The sequence below is a fragment of the Mustelus asterias genome, chromosome 2 (genome assembly GCF_964213995.1).
Source record: "Mustelus asterias chromosome 2, sMusAst1.hap1.1, whole genome shotgun sequence".
In the NCBI taxonomy this organism is placed as follows: domain Eukaryota; kingdom Metazoa; phylum Chordata; class Chondrichthyes; order Carcharhiniformes; family Triakidae; genus Mustelus; species Mustelus asterias.
The window spans coordinates 153,479,689-153,495,700 of NC_135802.1; the positions used below are offsets into that span (position 1 = coordinate 153,479,689).

The 16,012-nt window shown below is 48.7% G+C and overlaps 1 protein-coding gene across 3 annotated transcripts; it reads left to right on the forward strand.

Moving 5' to 3' along the window:
* Positions 1–2,750: 2,750 nt before the first annotated feature.
* LOC144504038 (chemokine XC receptor 1-like) lies at positions 2,751–9,496 on the forward strand. Of its 3 annotated transcripts, none has more exons than XM_078229199.1 (4): positions 2,751–2,856; positions 4,021–4,226; positions 7,237–7,309; positions 7,411–9,496. In XM_078229199.1, the coding sequence occupies exon 4, from the start codon at positions 7,453–7,455 to the stop codon at positions 8,542–8,544; it is 1,092 nt and encodes a 363-aa protein (XP_078085325.1). In that variant the 5' UTR covers positions 2,751–2,856; positions 4,021–4,226; positions 7,237–7,309; positions 7,411–7,452; the 3' UTR covers positions 8,545–9,496. The 3 variants fall into 3 exon arrangements, with proteins under 3 accessions (XP_078085325.1, XP_078085342.1, XP_078085334.1); XM_078229208.1 differs by having other exon boundaries at positions 2,785–2,827; XM_078229216.1 differs by lacking the exon at positions 4,021–4,226 and having other exon boundaries at positions 2,764–2,856; positions 7,411–9,490.
* The last annotated feature ends 6,516 nt before the right edge of the window (positions 9,497–16,012 follow it).

Sequence of the window (16,012 nt, forward strand, 5' to 3'; positions counted from 1 at the left end):
AAGGGTTACCCGCTCCGCACATGGCTGATGACGCCTGTGCGGAGGCCTGTGACGGAGGCGGAGACCCGCTACAATGAGGCCCATGTAGCCACCCGCGCGACAGTAGAGAGGGGCATTGGGCTCCTAAAGATGCGGTTCCGGTGCCTGGACCGATCCGGAGGGGCCCTCCAGTACAGCCCCCTGGTCACCTCACGCATAGTGGTGGTGTGCTGTGCCCTGCACAATCTGGCTCAGCAGCGAGGTGACCTCCTGGAGGAGGAAGAGGAGGCGGAGGAAGAGGAGGCGGAGGAAGAGAAGGCTGAGGGTGCCATGGAACACCCGCCAGGTGTTGCAGGGCTGGCAGCTCAGCGGAGGCGTGTGAGGGCAGCGAGACAGGCTCTGATCACCATGCGGTTCAGTGGCTAGGGTCTGGTGATAGTGGGATCCATTCCCCCTCACCCCAACACCGGAATGTGCCTTCCAGTTATCCCGCGCATTGTCACACCGGAGTGGTAGGCCTGGGTACTCTGTGTTCGCGATATATCTGCCAGGCAGGAGGGTGATGACGACTCGCTACGCACTATTCGGATGATGCCCTGGTGCAAACCAGTCTGACTCCTGCCTGAGATCGACACGCACGGTGGCACCTGGGCCCACGCCGGTCGAGTGGGTAAGGGATCCGAAACCCCCAGACAGGGCCCCGGGGCGGGTGGGTTGGGGGACGGGAGATCATCGCCCGTGGGGTATGAGAGACCAATGGCTACCTTTGCCTCCTTTGCTCAGTGACACCACATTGCGGGCCCACCCCAACTGACATCACCATGAGGCATCCATCGGGTGCCCGTCAATGGGGCAGGGATGCGATTCGAGACAACCTATTCGCAGGTGGCTGCGAAGGGAATACATTTAATTCCAGTAAAGGTAAGCTGGTGAAACACGGAAACCTGTGAAAAGAGAACACTGCGGCTTCCAGTCCTTTCCAACCAGTGCCGCCCTTCTCCCGTGCCATCCCAGTGCAACTACGAGCTCTGAACCTTACGCTGCCTCACACTGCGCCTCAGTGACTCCCCAGAATGTACGGTGGAGGGGGAGGGGGCCAGCTGCCGACCTCGCCCCGTGGCCTGTGATGCGCATGGCGGCCGTCCTCTAGAGGCCATGGACTCTGAGGGCCCTGACCGGCTTCCAGCCGTCTGGGGAGTTACCATGGAACCCTCTTCATCCCGCTGCCCCTGAGATGCCCCAGAGTCGGGAAGGGGGGAGTCGGAGGGTGTTGCCGTAGCCACGGTCTCCTGGCTGGAATGCCCCGGCGTGGGCTCGCGCCCTTCCTCCTCCCTGGGTGCCCCTTTTTGTCCCCTGGGTCACTCCATGGGACACCGATGCCTCTGCAGTGAGCTCCAGAAGCCCTGGCGCCACCTGGCACTGCCTGTCCTGGAGGACCACCTGCGTCCTACCCATGGTGGCAGGCCCCCCTCGGCGGGGCACACCCCCGATCTACCTCGATCGCTGGTCTCCCTCCACCATCCTTCCGACCTGCAGTCCTTCGACAGCCTCCTGCACCTTCCTGGCCTTACTCTGCCTTTCCCTGGTCGGGGCGGGGATTTTCTCCCCCCCCCCCCCCCCATGGGCTGACATGTCGCATGATCCCCATCAGACACCCCCCCAATGTCCAAGGACATTATCCTCCAAAGGGGATTCCTTTCATCCCCACTGCTGTCAGCGCTGCCTTTGACTCTCGCGCCCGTGCGCGCTGTGCTGTTGGCCCCGGACTGCGCATGCGCAGTTCGGCGCTCCGACAGATGCAAATGCGCTAGGCCCCGCCCACTAGACCCACGCCGAAAAAAGGCGTATGGGGGCGCTGGAGCGCGGCTGCCAGGCGCGGGTCTGATTTACGGCCGCACCCGGCACTTAGTCCTGATTTGGTAAAATTGGCCCCACGGGGCACAGATACACAGATGCTCGGGCAAAGTGTAGGAAAATGAACTTATGAGACAAGCACGAAGGACTTGCATAAGGGTGACTATTTACACCTTTGTCAATACCTGTGGAGAAGTGATTGGTGATTCTTTTTCTTCTTCTTGTGGATCTGGTTTTGGCGTTTTTCTTAACTGAAGTGAGGGTGAGACCTAGAAGTGAAGGTCGACAATTTGAAGGTGGTTACAAGGGTATTACAATGTGTAAGGATTATGTGACTGGTGACAAATGGGGTCTTTGAGATCTCAGGAAGATAGGGACTCCGGTGGCCGTTTTGTCTCTTCCTCTTTCTCCTCCTCCTCCTGTTCCTTGTGCTGTTTGATCCCCAGATGGTGGCAAAGGCTGAACCCTCATGGGGCAAAAGGTTGTGCATCGTGAAGCAGACACTGACACATCTGGATATCCACTGTGCAGTGCTTTGCGATGAATTTAGGATGTCCAATGCGATACTAAATGAATCAGCGAAGTGTTACGGAGCAGAGGAATGAAGAGTAACATGGTGTCCTTAGTGGACAGGTATGTTGGAAATCATTGGCAAATAGAAGCAGAAATTTTGGTACGATGGATAACCTCAGCAATTAACTTAGATAACCATAGGAAGAGTTAGTGTCCAGGCCAGTGATAGCCAGGGAGGAGAAACGGAAACGGCACAATCTCAGGTTCTCTAAACTGCTCAGCACACTTCTCCATTTGACTTTCCCTTAAGAAGAATTGCACATGCTACACCAGTCACGTTGGACATGGATGACTCATCAGAAAACTAGCTGACAGCGAACTAACTTCAAAAAACGCATCCTCTCAGTTCCCAACAGCTCGCGAAAGATCACAATCCTCGCAGAGGAGGGAGGCAGTCGGTCCAACTTCATTCATCCATCAGGTAACTTGTGTGAAGAAGCACCTCCTGAGGTCAGTGCTAAAGTTATTCCTAAAGTGTGAACTTTAATAGCCTTTGCCTGCTCCCTGTACTGTACCAGGTTATTCTTCACCAAGGCTTTTGCTATTCCAATGTCCATCCAGATCATCTTTGAAGTGAGTGCTGCAGGTTGAAAGCCCAAGAGAGAGTTTTAACCCTCTCCAATGGCCTGACTCCAATGTCATGGGGACTTACCCATCCTGAACAAGAGTCAGTGAATTACTGTAAACAGTTAATTGAAAGCAGATCACTGGTTGACTGTTCATTTGTTGCTGGGTCACTGGGTGAATAGCTGAAACTGAGTTGTATCTGAATGGTATATACAGAACCTGTGAACAAGGCAAATAGTAACAGAGTGTTACAGAGAGGGGGGGAGTCAATTAGTAAACTGACTAAAGATTAGAAACTAAATTATTTATTCTTCTTTTTAACACTCAATTACTTGATTGATTAAGGAGCTACTGAAGTAGAAATCAAAATTAATAAATAAGATAAGCCTTTCTTTACAGAATTACAATTAAGTAAATAATAATGAGAGGCCAATGAGAGACTAGGATAGGCCAATTAAACTGACAGGCCCAAAATAATGACATAAACTCAATCTAATCATATTAAATCCGTTTGATTATTTAAATGTCAGCAGGTCTGGCAGCATCTGCCCCCATATCTTCATCTGTTACAGCTTACCCTCTGATTTCAGCTTTGACAAAGGGCCATCCGGACTCGAAACGTCAGCTCTTTTCTCTCCTTACAGATGCTGCCAGACCTGCTGAGATTTTCCAGCATTTTCTCTTTTGGTTTCAGATTCCAGCATCCGCAGTAATTTGCTTTTAACCCTCTGATTTCAGCTTCTCTGCCGTTTGGCCATTCACACCTTCTATTCTCTCTATGGGCTGCCACTAGCACCCCTTAACCTTTCCCCTTGTTTTTGTGGTTGTGACTCATCTTTCATTCCTTCACGCGACAGTATAAATATATCCCACTTGCTATGCCATTTAGCTTTGACAAAGGGTCATCTGGACTCGAAACGTCAGCTCTTTTCTCTCCTTACAGATGCTGCCAGACCTGCTGAGATTTTCCAGCATTTCCTCTCTTGGTTTCAGATTCCAGCATCCGCAGTAATTTGCTTTGATCATTTAAATGTGTTTTTTTTTAAGGTGAATCACCATACGCAACCACATTGGTTACTACAGCGGTGTCTCTGGAAGAAGAGAATAGATTATGTTAGCATAAGGCAGTGTGCTGAGACTGTACAATGTGGGAAATGGATATTAAGATGAACTCATCTGTGGAAAATTCCTATGGCCCAGAACGTTGAAAGCTAACACTTGTTCCGAGGGGGAAGACTCCTTGAAAGCTGGAGGTAAGCCACCACAATATTGATTTCGGCCAAAAAGAAATCAAAACTCAGGGCCCATATTAGAATCTTAATGTCATCAACTAAGGAGCCCAGCTCCCCCGTATGAGGCAGAGTTCTGTAGTATTAGCTTGCCCAGCATCCAGGAAAATCAAGTTTGCAGGTAGCCTAAGTGATGGTCCCGCAAGGAACCATGGCAGGTCTCAACTAACAAAGTAACTGTTTAAAACATATTGGGCGGAATTTTTACTGTCTTGCTCGACCCGAGACCGGAAAATCGCGCCCGAGGTCAATGGACTTTCCCCATTGTCCGCCCCTCGCCCGCTCCAATTCCCGTGGCAGGAGGGGTGGTAAAATTCCAGCCACTGGCTCAGCTGGGACATTGGCCTTCCTGAGCCCCATATTAAAACCAATGCTGTGGCCTAGGCCCACCCACCCCACCTCCCAACACCCACCGCCACCCTCCCCCCCCCACCCCCCGCCCACTCACCCCACCTCCTAACACCCACCGCCACCCTCCCCCCCCCGCCCGCCCCCCCCGCCCACTCACCCCACCTCCCAACACCCACCGCCACCCTCCCCCCCCCGCCCGCCCCCCCCCCCCCCCCCGCCCACTCACCCCACCTCCCAACACCCACCGCCACAAATGATATGGTGAGCAGCATTTAATGTAGGTGACAAGGGCTGCTGCTGGGCTAGTAAAATGCCCACCCAAGATTGCTGTGTAGCACAGGTCATGGGTCACAGGTGAGTCAGGGGGAGGGAAGGGTTCAGCAGCAAGGGCAGGGGAACTGGCTCTCAACAAGCCCCGCCTTCCCCAGAGGATATTAATGAACCAAATGGGTTTTTACAACAATTCTATAGCTTCATAGTTACCTTTACTAAAAACAGTTTTTTAAAATTCAAGCCTTATTTATTATTTAATTGATTTTAGATTCCGGGAACTGCCATTGTGGGATTTGAACTCATACCCCCAGAGCATTAATCTGGGCCACTGGATTACTAGCCCAGTGGCATTACCACTGCACCACTTTTCCCATGTCTGAGTGGTCCCATTATAATTTTTAGGTGCGTCTATGTGGTGAATGCCTGGAACGCGCTGCCGGAGGAGGTGGTGGAAGCAGATTCTATAACAATGTTCAAGAGGCACCTGGATAGATACATGAATAGAGGGATGTGGACCATGTAGAGGCAAGGAAATATTAGATTAGAGAGGCATCTGTGTCGGCACAGACTTGGTGGGCCGAAGGGCCTGTTCCTGTGCGGGCAGTTAAACTTTGTGGTCTGTGTGGGCAGTTAAACAATACTTCAGTTGTATAAAGACTTAGCCAGACACCAAACAGGAGTACTGTATTCAACTTTGGATATCAAATCTTAAGATGTGATATAGTGTAGATTCACACAAATTTGCATGTTAAGGATGGTACGGTGGCACAGTGGTTAGCACTCCTGTCTCAGAGTGCCGAGGACCTGGGTTCAATTCCAGCCTTGGGTGATTGTGTGAAGGTTGCAAATTCTCCACGTGTCTGCGTGGGTTTCCGCTGGATGTTCTTGTTCAAAGATGTGGTCAATTGGCCATGGTAAATGCATGGGGTTGTGCGGGTAAGATTCTTCTTCGCAGAATTGAGCTGCGTCCTGTTGAGAGATTTGCAGGCAGGGTCGGGTGCTGTTATATTAACCAGGTGTCCTTTCTATAGCCCTCCCACTTGCCCACAACCTCAGAGCAGCGAGTGAGATCCTTGGTGCATGATCACTCTCAGATACAGCCTTACTCAAAGTGTAAGGTTAGCTTCAGTTCACAAACAATTCCCACCACACTGCAGCCACAGCGCACATCCCATTCTGGAACTGCCGGCTACCTTTAAGCAGCAGAGTCCACTTGTGCTATGAGGACCGCCTCCCGACCAATGCAGACATCACAGGATGGTTCTGGCTGTGCCTCTCAATCATTTAAAACAGCAGACAGCACAAATTCAAAATGCTGTCTGCAGCAAATGAACAGGCATGAGTGAATCATCCACCTCAATTACCACCAATGTTTGCAAGAGTATCCAATTTGACACCTTCCTCTCTGACTCTGCATGGTTGCACAGGGTTCGCACTGCTGCCTCACAGCACCAGGGACCCAGGTTCATTCTGGCTTTGGGTCACTGTCTGTGCGGAGTCTGCATGTTCCCCCCCGTGTCTGCGTGGGTTTCCCCCGGGTGCTCCGGTTTCCTCCCACAGTTCGAAAGACGACGGGTTAGGTGCGTTGGCTGTGCTAAATTCTCCCTCGGTGTATCCAAACAGGCACCAGAGTGTGGCAATTGGGGGATTTTCACAGTAACTTCATTGCAGTGTTAATGTAAGCCTACTTGTGACACTAATAAATACACTTAATAAAGTCCTCCTTTTAAGTTTAATGTGCGAGTCATAGAATCCTATCATGCAGAAGGAAGTCATTCGGTCTATTGAGTCTGCACCGACCACAATCCTACCCAAGCCCTATCCCCATAACCCCATGCATTTACCCTAGCTAGTCCCCCTGACACTAAGGGGCAATTTAGCACGACCAATCCACCTAACCCGCACATCTTTGGACTGTGGGAGGAAACCAGAGCACCCGGAGGAAACCCACACAGACACAGAGAGAATGTGCGGACCCCACACAGACAGTCACCCAAGCTGGGAATCAAACCCAGGTCCCTGGCGCTGTGAGGCAGCAGTGCTAACCACTGTGTCACCGTGTCACCCCAATGCGACTTGTCTTAATGACCCTGTGGTTAAAAGTTTCAACCTCTGCATGGGTGTGAAATCTAGCTTTCAAGGCACTATGTCAATTATTCAACTTCCCATGAAAGGCAATTGCGAGAATGTGGGGGTCCGTAAAGGTGCATTCTGCTGGTTGCGGAGTATAAGATAGTTTTTGCTGTCACTCATGAAGAGAGGAAATCTGGCAAAATGCTCGGGGAGTTACGGTAAAGGCTCTATTTCGACCACAGTGACAAGACCCATGTTTCCACTTCCTTTCTCACAGATCAGAATCGTCCTGTCAGACGGTAACAAAAAACGCTGCTCTCCATCAGCGCTTCTCCAAACTTCACATCAAGGTAATGGGGAGATGGGGGGAATCATTTTTTTACTCCATTCTTACTGGTACAGTTTTATCAAAGATTTGTCAGATATAAATGTTTATTTTTCTTCTCCACAGTTTATCAGGCATCCGGCACTTCCTCTGTGTTGAGCTGGTACCATGGATTACAATTCTACTGACTATAATTACAGCTATAATTATGATTATTATGGTTTCAACTCGACAGATTACAGAGATTATGTTCAGCTGTGTGAGAATGTTTATGCTAAATCCTTTGGAGCCACGCTTACGCATGTCTTATACAGCCTGGCCTTTATTTTTAGCCTGATTGGAAATGCCCTGGTCTTGTGGGTTCTGGTGAGATATGAGAAGTTGAGGAATGTGACAGACATCTTCATTCTGAACCTCGTCATCTCCGATCTGCTTTTCGCCTTCTCGCTTCCGTTCTGGGCTGTGGATCACACGTTCGGTTGGGTCTTCGGCAAAGCCATGTGCAAAGTAATGACTGCAATTTTCTTCATCGGTTACTACAGCGGGATCTCGCTGCTGACGCTGATGACTGCTGACAGGTACCTTGCGGTGGTGCATCCCCTGTACGCTATCAGAGTCAGGAAGGCCCACTACGCTGGGGCAGTCAGTTCAGCCGTTTGGGCAATTAGTGTCTCTGTAACAATCCCCGAGATGATTTTCTCTGATACCGTGGCTGGTCAGAACGAAATCATCTGCACAAGTAACTACCCACCCGAGAGTGCTCGCATGTGGCGACTGTTAGGATGCTATCAGCAAAATATCTTGTTCTTCTTAATCCCCTTTGTTGTAATTGTCTTCTGTTACTGTCGAATTCTCAACACTGTCATTCGGTGTAAAGCGAGGAAGAAGCACAAAACAGTGAAGCTTATCTTTTGTATTGTGGTGGTGTTCTTTGTGTGTTGGGCACCTTACAATGTTGTCATCTTCCTGTACTCCTTGGCGGAACAGGTGCCGGAGTTCTTGAGCTGCGAGATGGAGAATGGACTGACTTACGCGTACTTCATTTCCCGGAACCTGGCTTATACCCACTGCTGCCTCAACCCATTCTTTTATACTTTTGTGGGTTCAAAGTTTAGGGCACATTTAATTAGGCTGCTGAGTAAAAGCTTCCCCCGTGTGAAAATCTGCAAAGAATTCAGCACCACTAGCAACAGCACCAAACACAATACCTCCCAAATTTTTTCAGATAACGAGCTGCCCCTCACTTCAATCAGGGAATGAAATGTAGGCCCCTGAAAAAGATAGCCAGAACTTAGTGGCCTGTTGGGGCAATGCCTCTACCCGTATGCATGGCCATTGGCTGTCGGAGAGGGCATGGCTGGGGACTCAATGTCAGAGTTCACCTGCTCTGGGCCTTCAGTGGAATCCAGCTGATGGTTGGCATGAGGCAGGGCAAACCTCCCCAACGGTGGCAGGGGCGAGGCTCAACAGAGGTTCCAAATGCCATCATCACAAACCTGGCCATGCATGGGATCTCAAAGACAGAATTTATAAAGGGAGGAAAAATGGCTGGTGCTCGAGCAGCCCCCTTGGTGATATAGGTGCTCACCATTTATAGAAAAATTGGGGAACCGTCCCGGAATGTTCATCAGGGTTGGCCACAGGGAATCAGCCTGACATTTTCCCCACCCTACTCACCCACCCCCTTCACCAGAATGGATCAGCCTGACAATTACCACCCCCCCTCCCTCCCTGCTGTGAGAATGGGTCAGCCTGATAAGAGCACACTCTGGCTGACATACGTGCAGTCAGATTAGAATTTTGTACATATTGTGTTGGTTGGGTTTCTATATTACGCAATTGAAATCCAATTGTATTAAGATTCACACGTAAAATACATGAAATAAAAAAATGAGTTTGCTGCACTCCTGCAGTACCAGAAAATACGGAAAGCTAAGGTGTTATAAGGTATATAAAATGTTAAAATTGTGCTACAAGGAGTTAAAATTGTGCAAAAGGTGTTAAAATTGTGCTAAATGTTCCAAGCAGCCAGTTACCGCATCCAGTGCAGTTATACACTGGACTAAACACTGAGCACAATTAACAGATATATGTTGGCATTGTTGAGATATCTCTGTCTCAGGAAACTGAAATTATTATATCAATGAAAATCATTTTATTGAATGTCAAACTTGTAGAAATGGAATGCAATAAAGTAATTATTTGAAAATTGATTCAATGTTGGACTATAATGTGAAATGGAAACCACTTGAGAAAACTGAGAAGAACACTGAGCGAAGGCTTGAAATCTCCAAGACTAGACAGGTTTCTATAGCTCCTTACTTCCTTAGTGGACTCAGGCAGGTTTTACCCATAAAAGGCAATCGAGTTGCAAGAGGTAAGTGAAGTGACAGCACGTATCAAACCTATCGTCCATTGTCACATGCGGGGGAAGTATTAGAACCTGTTATTAGGGACAGCATGACTGAATATTTAGGTAAAAGAAAGAGTCAACACGGATGTCTGAAGGTCTAATAAACCTAGCTGAATATTATTTAAAATATTACAAGGGCGAAGGACGTGTCTACGGGTGTTTTTGTAACATCCAGTGTTTTCTGAAACTTGAGTAATATAGACGTTTGCGGAAACAATGATAAGAAATATGAGTGAAAAGGGCATTCAGAGTTCATACCTCTGCCGCAATGTGTTAACTCAACATTATTATAGCTCTTCCTTGAGGCTGGTTGATGTTCTGTAACTACAAAGCTGAAGAAAAATATTTTTATTAAGGACTTCCATCTCACTGAGGAAGTTTCAGACCAATCCATATTCAACAACCTGCTCTGAAGATTCTGCTCACATTTTGACAACTATGGACAAATTGAACCATAGCAGATCTGGCAATCCCCAACATTTGAAATTAAGAATCGTGCAACATTTGTAAAAGAAAAGTCCTATCCTCCAATGTTAATGAACCCTTTGAAAGAATTCTAGGATTGCAATCTGCATCTTCACTGCAGACTAATCAGTCCTTCCTTGGGTCATTACCAAACTTTAACCAAGTTTTGTTCAAATATGCCCCCATTAATTTTAGGGATATAAAGTTTTAAAGTTTATTTGTTACTCACAAGTAAGGCTTATATTAACGCTGCAATGAGGTTACTATGAAATTCCCCTAGTCGCCACACTCCGGCGCCTGTTTGTGTCAATGCACCTAACCAGCACATCTGTCAGACTGTGAGCGGAAACCGGAGCACCCGGAGGAAACCCACGCAGACACGGGGAGAACATGCAAACTCCACATAGATGGTGACCCAAGTCAGGAATCGAACTCGAAATGCTAACCACTGTGCCACCCTATATTATTACAGAATGAATCTCTACAGTGTACAAGGAGGCCATTCGGTCCATCAGATCTACACTGACTCTCCGACAAAGCATCTTACCCAGGCCCTATCCCCGTAACCCCACATATTTACTCCACAAATCCCCCTAATGTAGACACCTTGGGACGCTAAGGGGCAATTTAGCGTGGTCAATCAACCTAACCCGCACATCTTTGGAGTGTGGGAGGAAGCCGGAGCACCTGGAGGAAACCCACACAGACATGAGGAGAACATGCAAATTCCACACAGGCAGTCATCCGAGGCCAGAATTGAACGCTGTGAGGCAGAAGTGCTAACCATTCTGCCACCATGCTACCTGTTCAGCGCAAGGAATGGCTGGTAGTGAGTGCCACACAAGTTGAGTCCAATAATGGGACAGAGGAAGAAAAGTGAACTGGAAATTCACCAACCTTTTCATTAAATCAGCATCACCAAATGTTGGCAAATTAGGGAACCTCCACCTTCCCCCAGGCAGTTGACTGGTGTAGTAAATATTTATATATAACATAATTGCTGAGATCATTGGACCCATCAATCATTGATTCCCATGAACCCAAGCCTATCGGCAATATGAAACCCTTCACAACCCTTTCCCTTTCCTCCAAGTATTCCTTAACTTGCGGCTTAATATGCAATTAAAGACTCAAGTGCATTAATTTATTTCCCACAACTATGCTCATACCCTTTCTGGAAGCCCTCTCAAGGGCAGTTGGGCAATAAACACTGGCCCCCAGCCAGGAACATCCATTTCCTGTGAATGATTTAAAAATAAAAAGCTTACTGACATCTGGGTTGGATCTTGTGTGATGAATAAGCATCTGTCACGCACTGTACATTCCCTACAAAGGGGACAATTGGCCCATAACCAGACAGAAAGCTGGTGAGGAGCCCCAAGCCTTGAGCCATCCATTTAGTCAGGGGAAGGACTGGCATGTTGGCACACGAGAAACAAAGTGGGAGACGGGCAGGTAGGAGGAGAAGGGCCAGCGTTAAATTATTCAGGATTTCTCCCCCTTTATTCTTTCGTGGGGAACCATGTGGCCATCACTGCCAAGCTCAACATTTGTTGCCTATCCCTAGTTGCACTTGAAATGATGGGTTTATGGGCCATTCTAGAGGGCAGTTGACAATCAACCACATTACTCTGGGTCTGGAGTCACATGCAGAGCAAACCAGGTAAGGATGGCGGATATTTAGGGTGGCATGGTGGCACAGTGATCAGCACTGATGCCTCGCAGTGCCAGGGACCCGGTTTCGATTCCCGGCTTGGGACACTGTCTGTGCGGAGTCTGCACGTTCTCCCCGTATCTGCGTGGGTTTCCTCCGGGTGCTCCGGTTTCCTCCCAGGGTCAGAAAGACGTGCTGGTTAGGTGCATTGGCCATGCTAAATTCTCCCTCAGTGTATCCGAACAGGCGCCGGAGTGTGGTGACTAGGGGATTTTCACAGTAACGAAATGCCATTTCACGTTAATGCGAACTGTTCAATGTTTAGCCTTTTCTGGTGCTGCTGAAGGAGGTCCTGTGGTGCAGTGCCAGTGTCCTTACCTCTTGGTCAGAAGTTCCAGGTTCCAGGCCCGCTTCAGGTCATGATGGCCACGGAAGGTGCATTCAGAATGTGGCCAAACAGATGGTTCAATGACCTGTAAATCCTAAATGTGCCTGATAGCAGGTGGGAAGAGCACGGGCGTCTCCTGGTCAGCCATACTGTAGAAGGTAATGGCAAACTGCTGCAGTGCCTTGCCAAACATAATCATGGGCCAATCCAATGAATGCCCATGGTTGCCAATGCCATCTTTGAGTGTGGAATCAGAAGGAGGAGTTCTGCCAAGAGATCATCACCCCCGATCTGCTGAGTACTCTAGTATTTTCCGTTTTTACATCCCAGTCCTCCAGAATCTCCAGTATTGCCAGTAGGGGGCGGCACGGTGGCACAATGGTTAGCAATGCTGCCTCACAGTACCGGGACCCAAGTTCGATTCCCGGCTTGGGTCACTGTCTGTGTGGAGTTCGTACGTCCTCTCCATGTCTGCGTGGGTTTCCTCCGGGTGCTCCGGTTTCCTCCCACAGTCCAAAGATGTGCGGGTTAGGTGGATTGGCCATGCTAAATTAACCCTTAGTGTCAGGGGGACTAGCTGGGGTAAATGTATGGGGATAGGACCTGGGTACGGGATCGATGGGCTGAATGGCCTTCTTCTGCAATATCGAATTCTATGATTTCACTTTTGATGTTGGATAAATATTATTAACAAAAATAATTGCCTTATTTCATAGACTCATAGAAAGCCTACAGTGCAGAAGGAGGCCATTCGGCCCATCGAGTCTGCACCGACCACAATCCCACCCAGGCCCTACCCCCACATATTTACCCGCTAATCCCTCTAACCTACGCATCTCAGGACTCTAAGGGGCAATTTTTAACCTGGCCAATCAACCTAACCCGCACATCTTTGGACTGTGGGAGGAAACCGAAGCACCCGGAGGAAACCCACGCAGACACGAGGAGAATGTGCAAACTCCACACAGACAGTGACCCGAGCCGGGAATCGAACCCGGGTCCCTGGAGCTGTGAAGCAGCAGTGCTAACCACTGTGCTACCGTGCCGCCCCTATTTATTATAAATTTATATTTACAATTACAGACATTGACTTTCACAATCCCATTCAGTTATTAATGATAGCAGATTTGGAAATTGACTAACAACTAAACATATGAATTTGGGCCCATTTATGGTGATGTATTGGATTTGCAAAATTGCTGTGTCAGGGTGCATCAGTCTATGCATCACTACAAACTGTGAAAATGTATTTCCCCAATCACTGGTCTTAGTTCCTGTTTGGTAATGCTTTGGAGTTAACATGTAATATCGAAACTGCCTCTGGAAACATTCTGGTTTGATATTTCCCCATATAGTGATGGGCTGGCACTTAATGGTGGTGATTGGATTAAATCACTGGGAATGCTCAGACAAAAATAATCCTCATACTTCCCTTCCCCTTTGTCAGAAGCTCAGGCTGTAAGAACAAGGAGTCTGGTTATCCCTGGGGTCCGGTGACACTGCCAATGTTGCTGGACAGTGACCCAGAGGCCTGGACTAATGCTAAGGAGACACAATGGGGAATTTATCATCCCACCCGCCACAGGAGTCGTAGCGGGTGGGACGGGGGGGGGGGCAGCCTACGGATCATGCAAAGGTCTGCTGACCTCGGGCGGGATTTTCCAGTTCTGGGACTAGCACAGCCGGAAAATCCCGCCCATTAGTTCAATTCTCACCACAGCAACTGGAGGAATTTAAATTTAATGAATGAGTCTGGAATAAAACATAATGCAATAAAATATAAAAATGAGGTGGCACGGTGGCACAGTGGTTGGCACTGCTGCCTCAAAGCAGCAGGGACCCAGGTTTGATTCCAGCCTCTGTGGAGTTTGCACGTTCTCCCCGTGTCTGCGTGGGTTTCCTCCGGGTGCTCCGTTTTCCTCCCACAGTTCAAAGATGTGCGGGCTAGGCTGATTGGCCGTGCTAAATTGCCCCTTGGTGTCCAAAGATTGGTAATGAATGTGTAATCAAATCAAATCAAGATGTGTGGGTTAGATTGGTGATGATAAATTGACCCTAATGTCAGGGAATTAGCAGGATAAATGTGTGGGGTTACGGGAATAGGCCCTGGCGTTGGATTGGGGTGGGCACAGTAAGAAATCTCACACAGGTTAAAGTTCAACAGGTTTATTTGGAATCACGAGCTTTCAGAGAGCTGCTCCTTCCTCAGTCTCACCTGATGGAGGAGCAGCGCTCCAAAAGCTCGTGATTCCAAATAAACCTGTTGGACTTTAACCTGTTGTGAGACTTCTTACCATGCACATCCTTTAAACATGTGGGATGGAGGTGCCAACAAGCTGAGGAATGGGCTATTTGTGTTGGCATTGTACTGATGCATGTGTCATAACCAGCACCAGCCAGGGGGTAGTGGGGAGGCCAATACTGTCCGAACATTTCTCAAAAGCAACCAGCACCTCTTAAACAGCAGGTGCAATCTGGCTACAAAACCTTGTACTCCAATCTGGAGGAAATGATTGAACTATTGTATGACAAAGAAGGATAAATAGTCGCCAAGGTTCTCTCTTACTGCGCTTGAGACAAGTAATGGAGAGGAGGAAGGGCTGTCCTTTCCACCCCCTGGGGAAATACTGACTATTCCACCATCACAGCCACTTTCTTCAAACACCTCACAAGATTTTTGCACTTCGTCTACTTATTCGGTATGTTATTTTGTACATGTGGAGTGACACGGTGGCACAGTGGGTAGCACTGCTACCTCACAGCACTAGGGATCCGGGTTCAATTCCCAGCTTGGGTCACTGTCTGTGTGGAGTCTGCACGTTCTACCCGTGTCGGCATGGGTTTCCTCCGGGCGCACCGGTTTCCTCCCACAGTCCAAAAGACTTGCTGGTTAGAGTGCATTGGCCGTGCTAAATTCTCTCTCAGTGTACCCGAACAGGCGTCGGAGTGTGGCAACTAAGGGATTTTCACAGCAATTTCATTGCAGTGTTAATGTAAGCCCACTCGTGACACTAATAAATAAACTTTAAACTTTAAAACATATTGTACTGATTCCGCTGGGGGAAAGTGACAGAAAGCACCAGACAGTGAACAGCTGCTGGAAGAGGAGGAAGTAGAGGCAGCATAAATACCCGCTCGCCTGAGGAGAGCTTGTACGTTATAATCAGCTCATCCTATCTGTATAACCGGCTTCAGGTGCTTTCAGCAAGTTAACTCTTGTGATATTCTTTACCGTTAAGCTGCAGATAATAGAGAGGCTGCTCTGGAGCTTGTGCTAAATGTATCAGAGTATGTTAGAGCCTCCATGACGCCTCCCCCCCCCACTCTCCCTCAAGTGCCTCTAGGGCTAGCACAGAGCGTGGAGACCATCCTGTCCAGTATGGGTTGGGTAATTGGTCCCATCAACACTAAATGGAACCAAAGAAAGCCGGGAGGATTTGCAGTGCAGAAGGAGACCATCTGATCCACGGGATGTGATTTTACCGCCCCGTTTGTTCCGAAAAATAAATTCCCACCCCAAGGTCAATGGAGCTTCCCATTGTCCGCCCGCCCCCCCCCCCCCCCCCGCTCTGATTCCCGTGGCAGGCGGGGCAGTAAAATTCCGGCTACTGTGTCTGTACCGCTCAAAAAACAGCAATTGAACCTAATTCCTCTCGCCCACGCGATGGGTCATGGCTCCTCACGCAGACGCACAAGTACTTTTTAAATGGAGTGAGAGTTTCTGCCTTTGCCTCCCTTTCAAGGAGTGAGTTAGTCCAGACCGCCCTCCTGATGAAAAAATGTTTCCTCATCTCCCGTCTAATCCAAT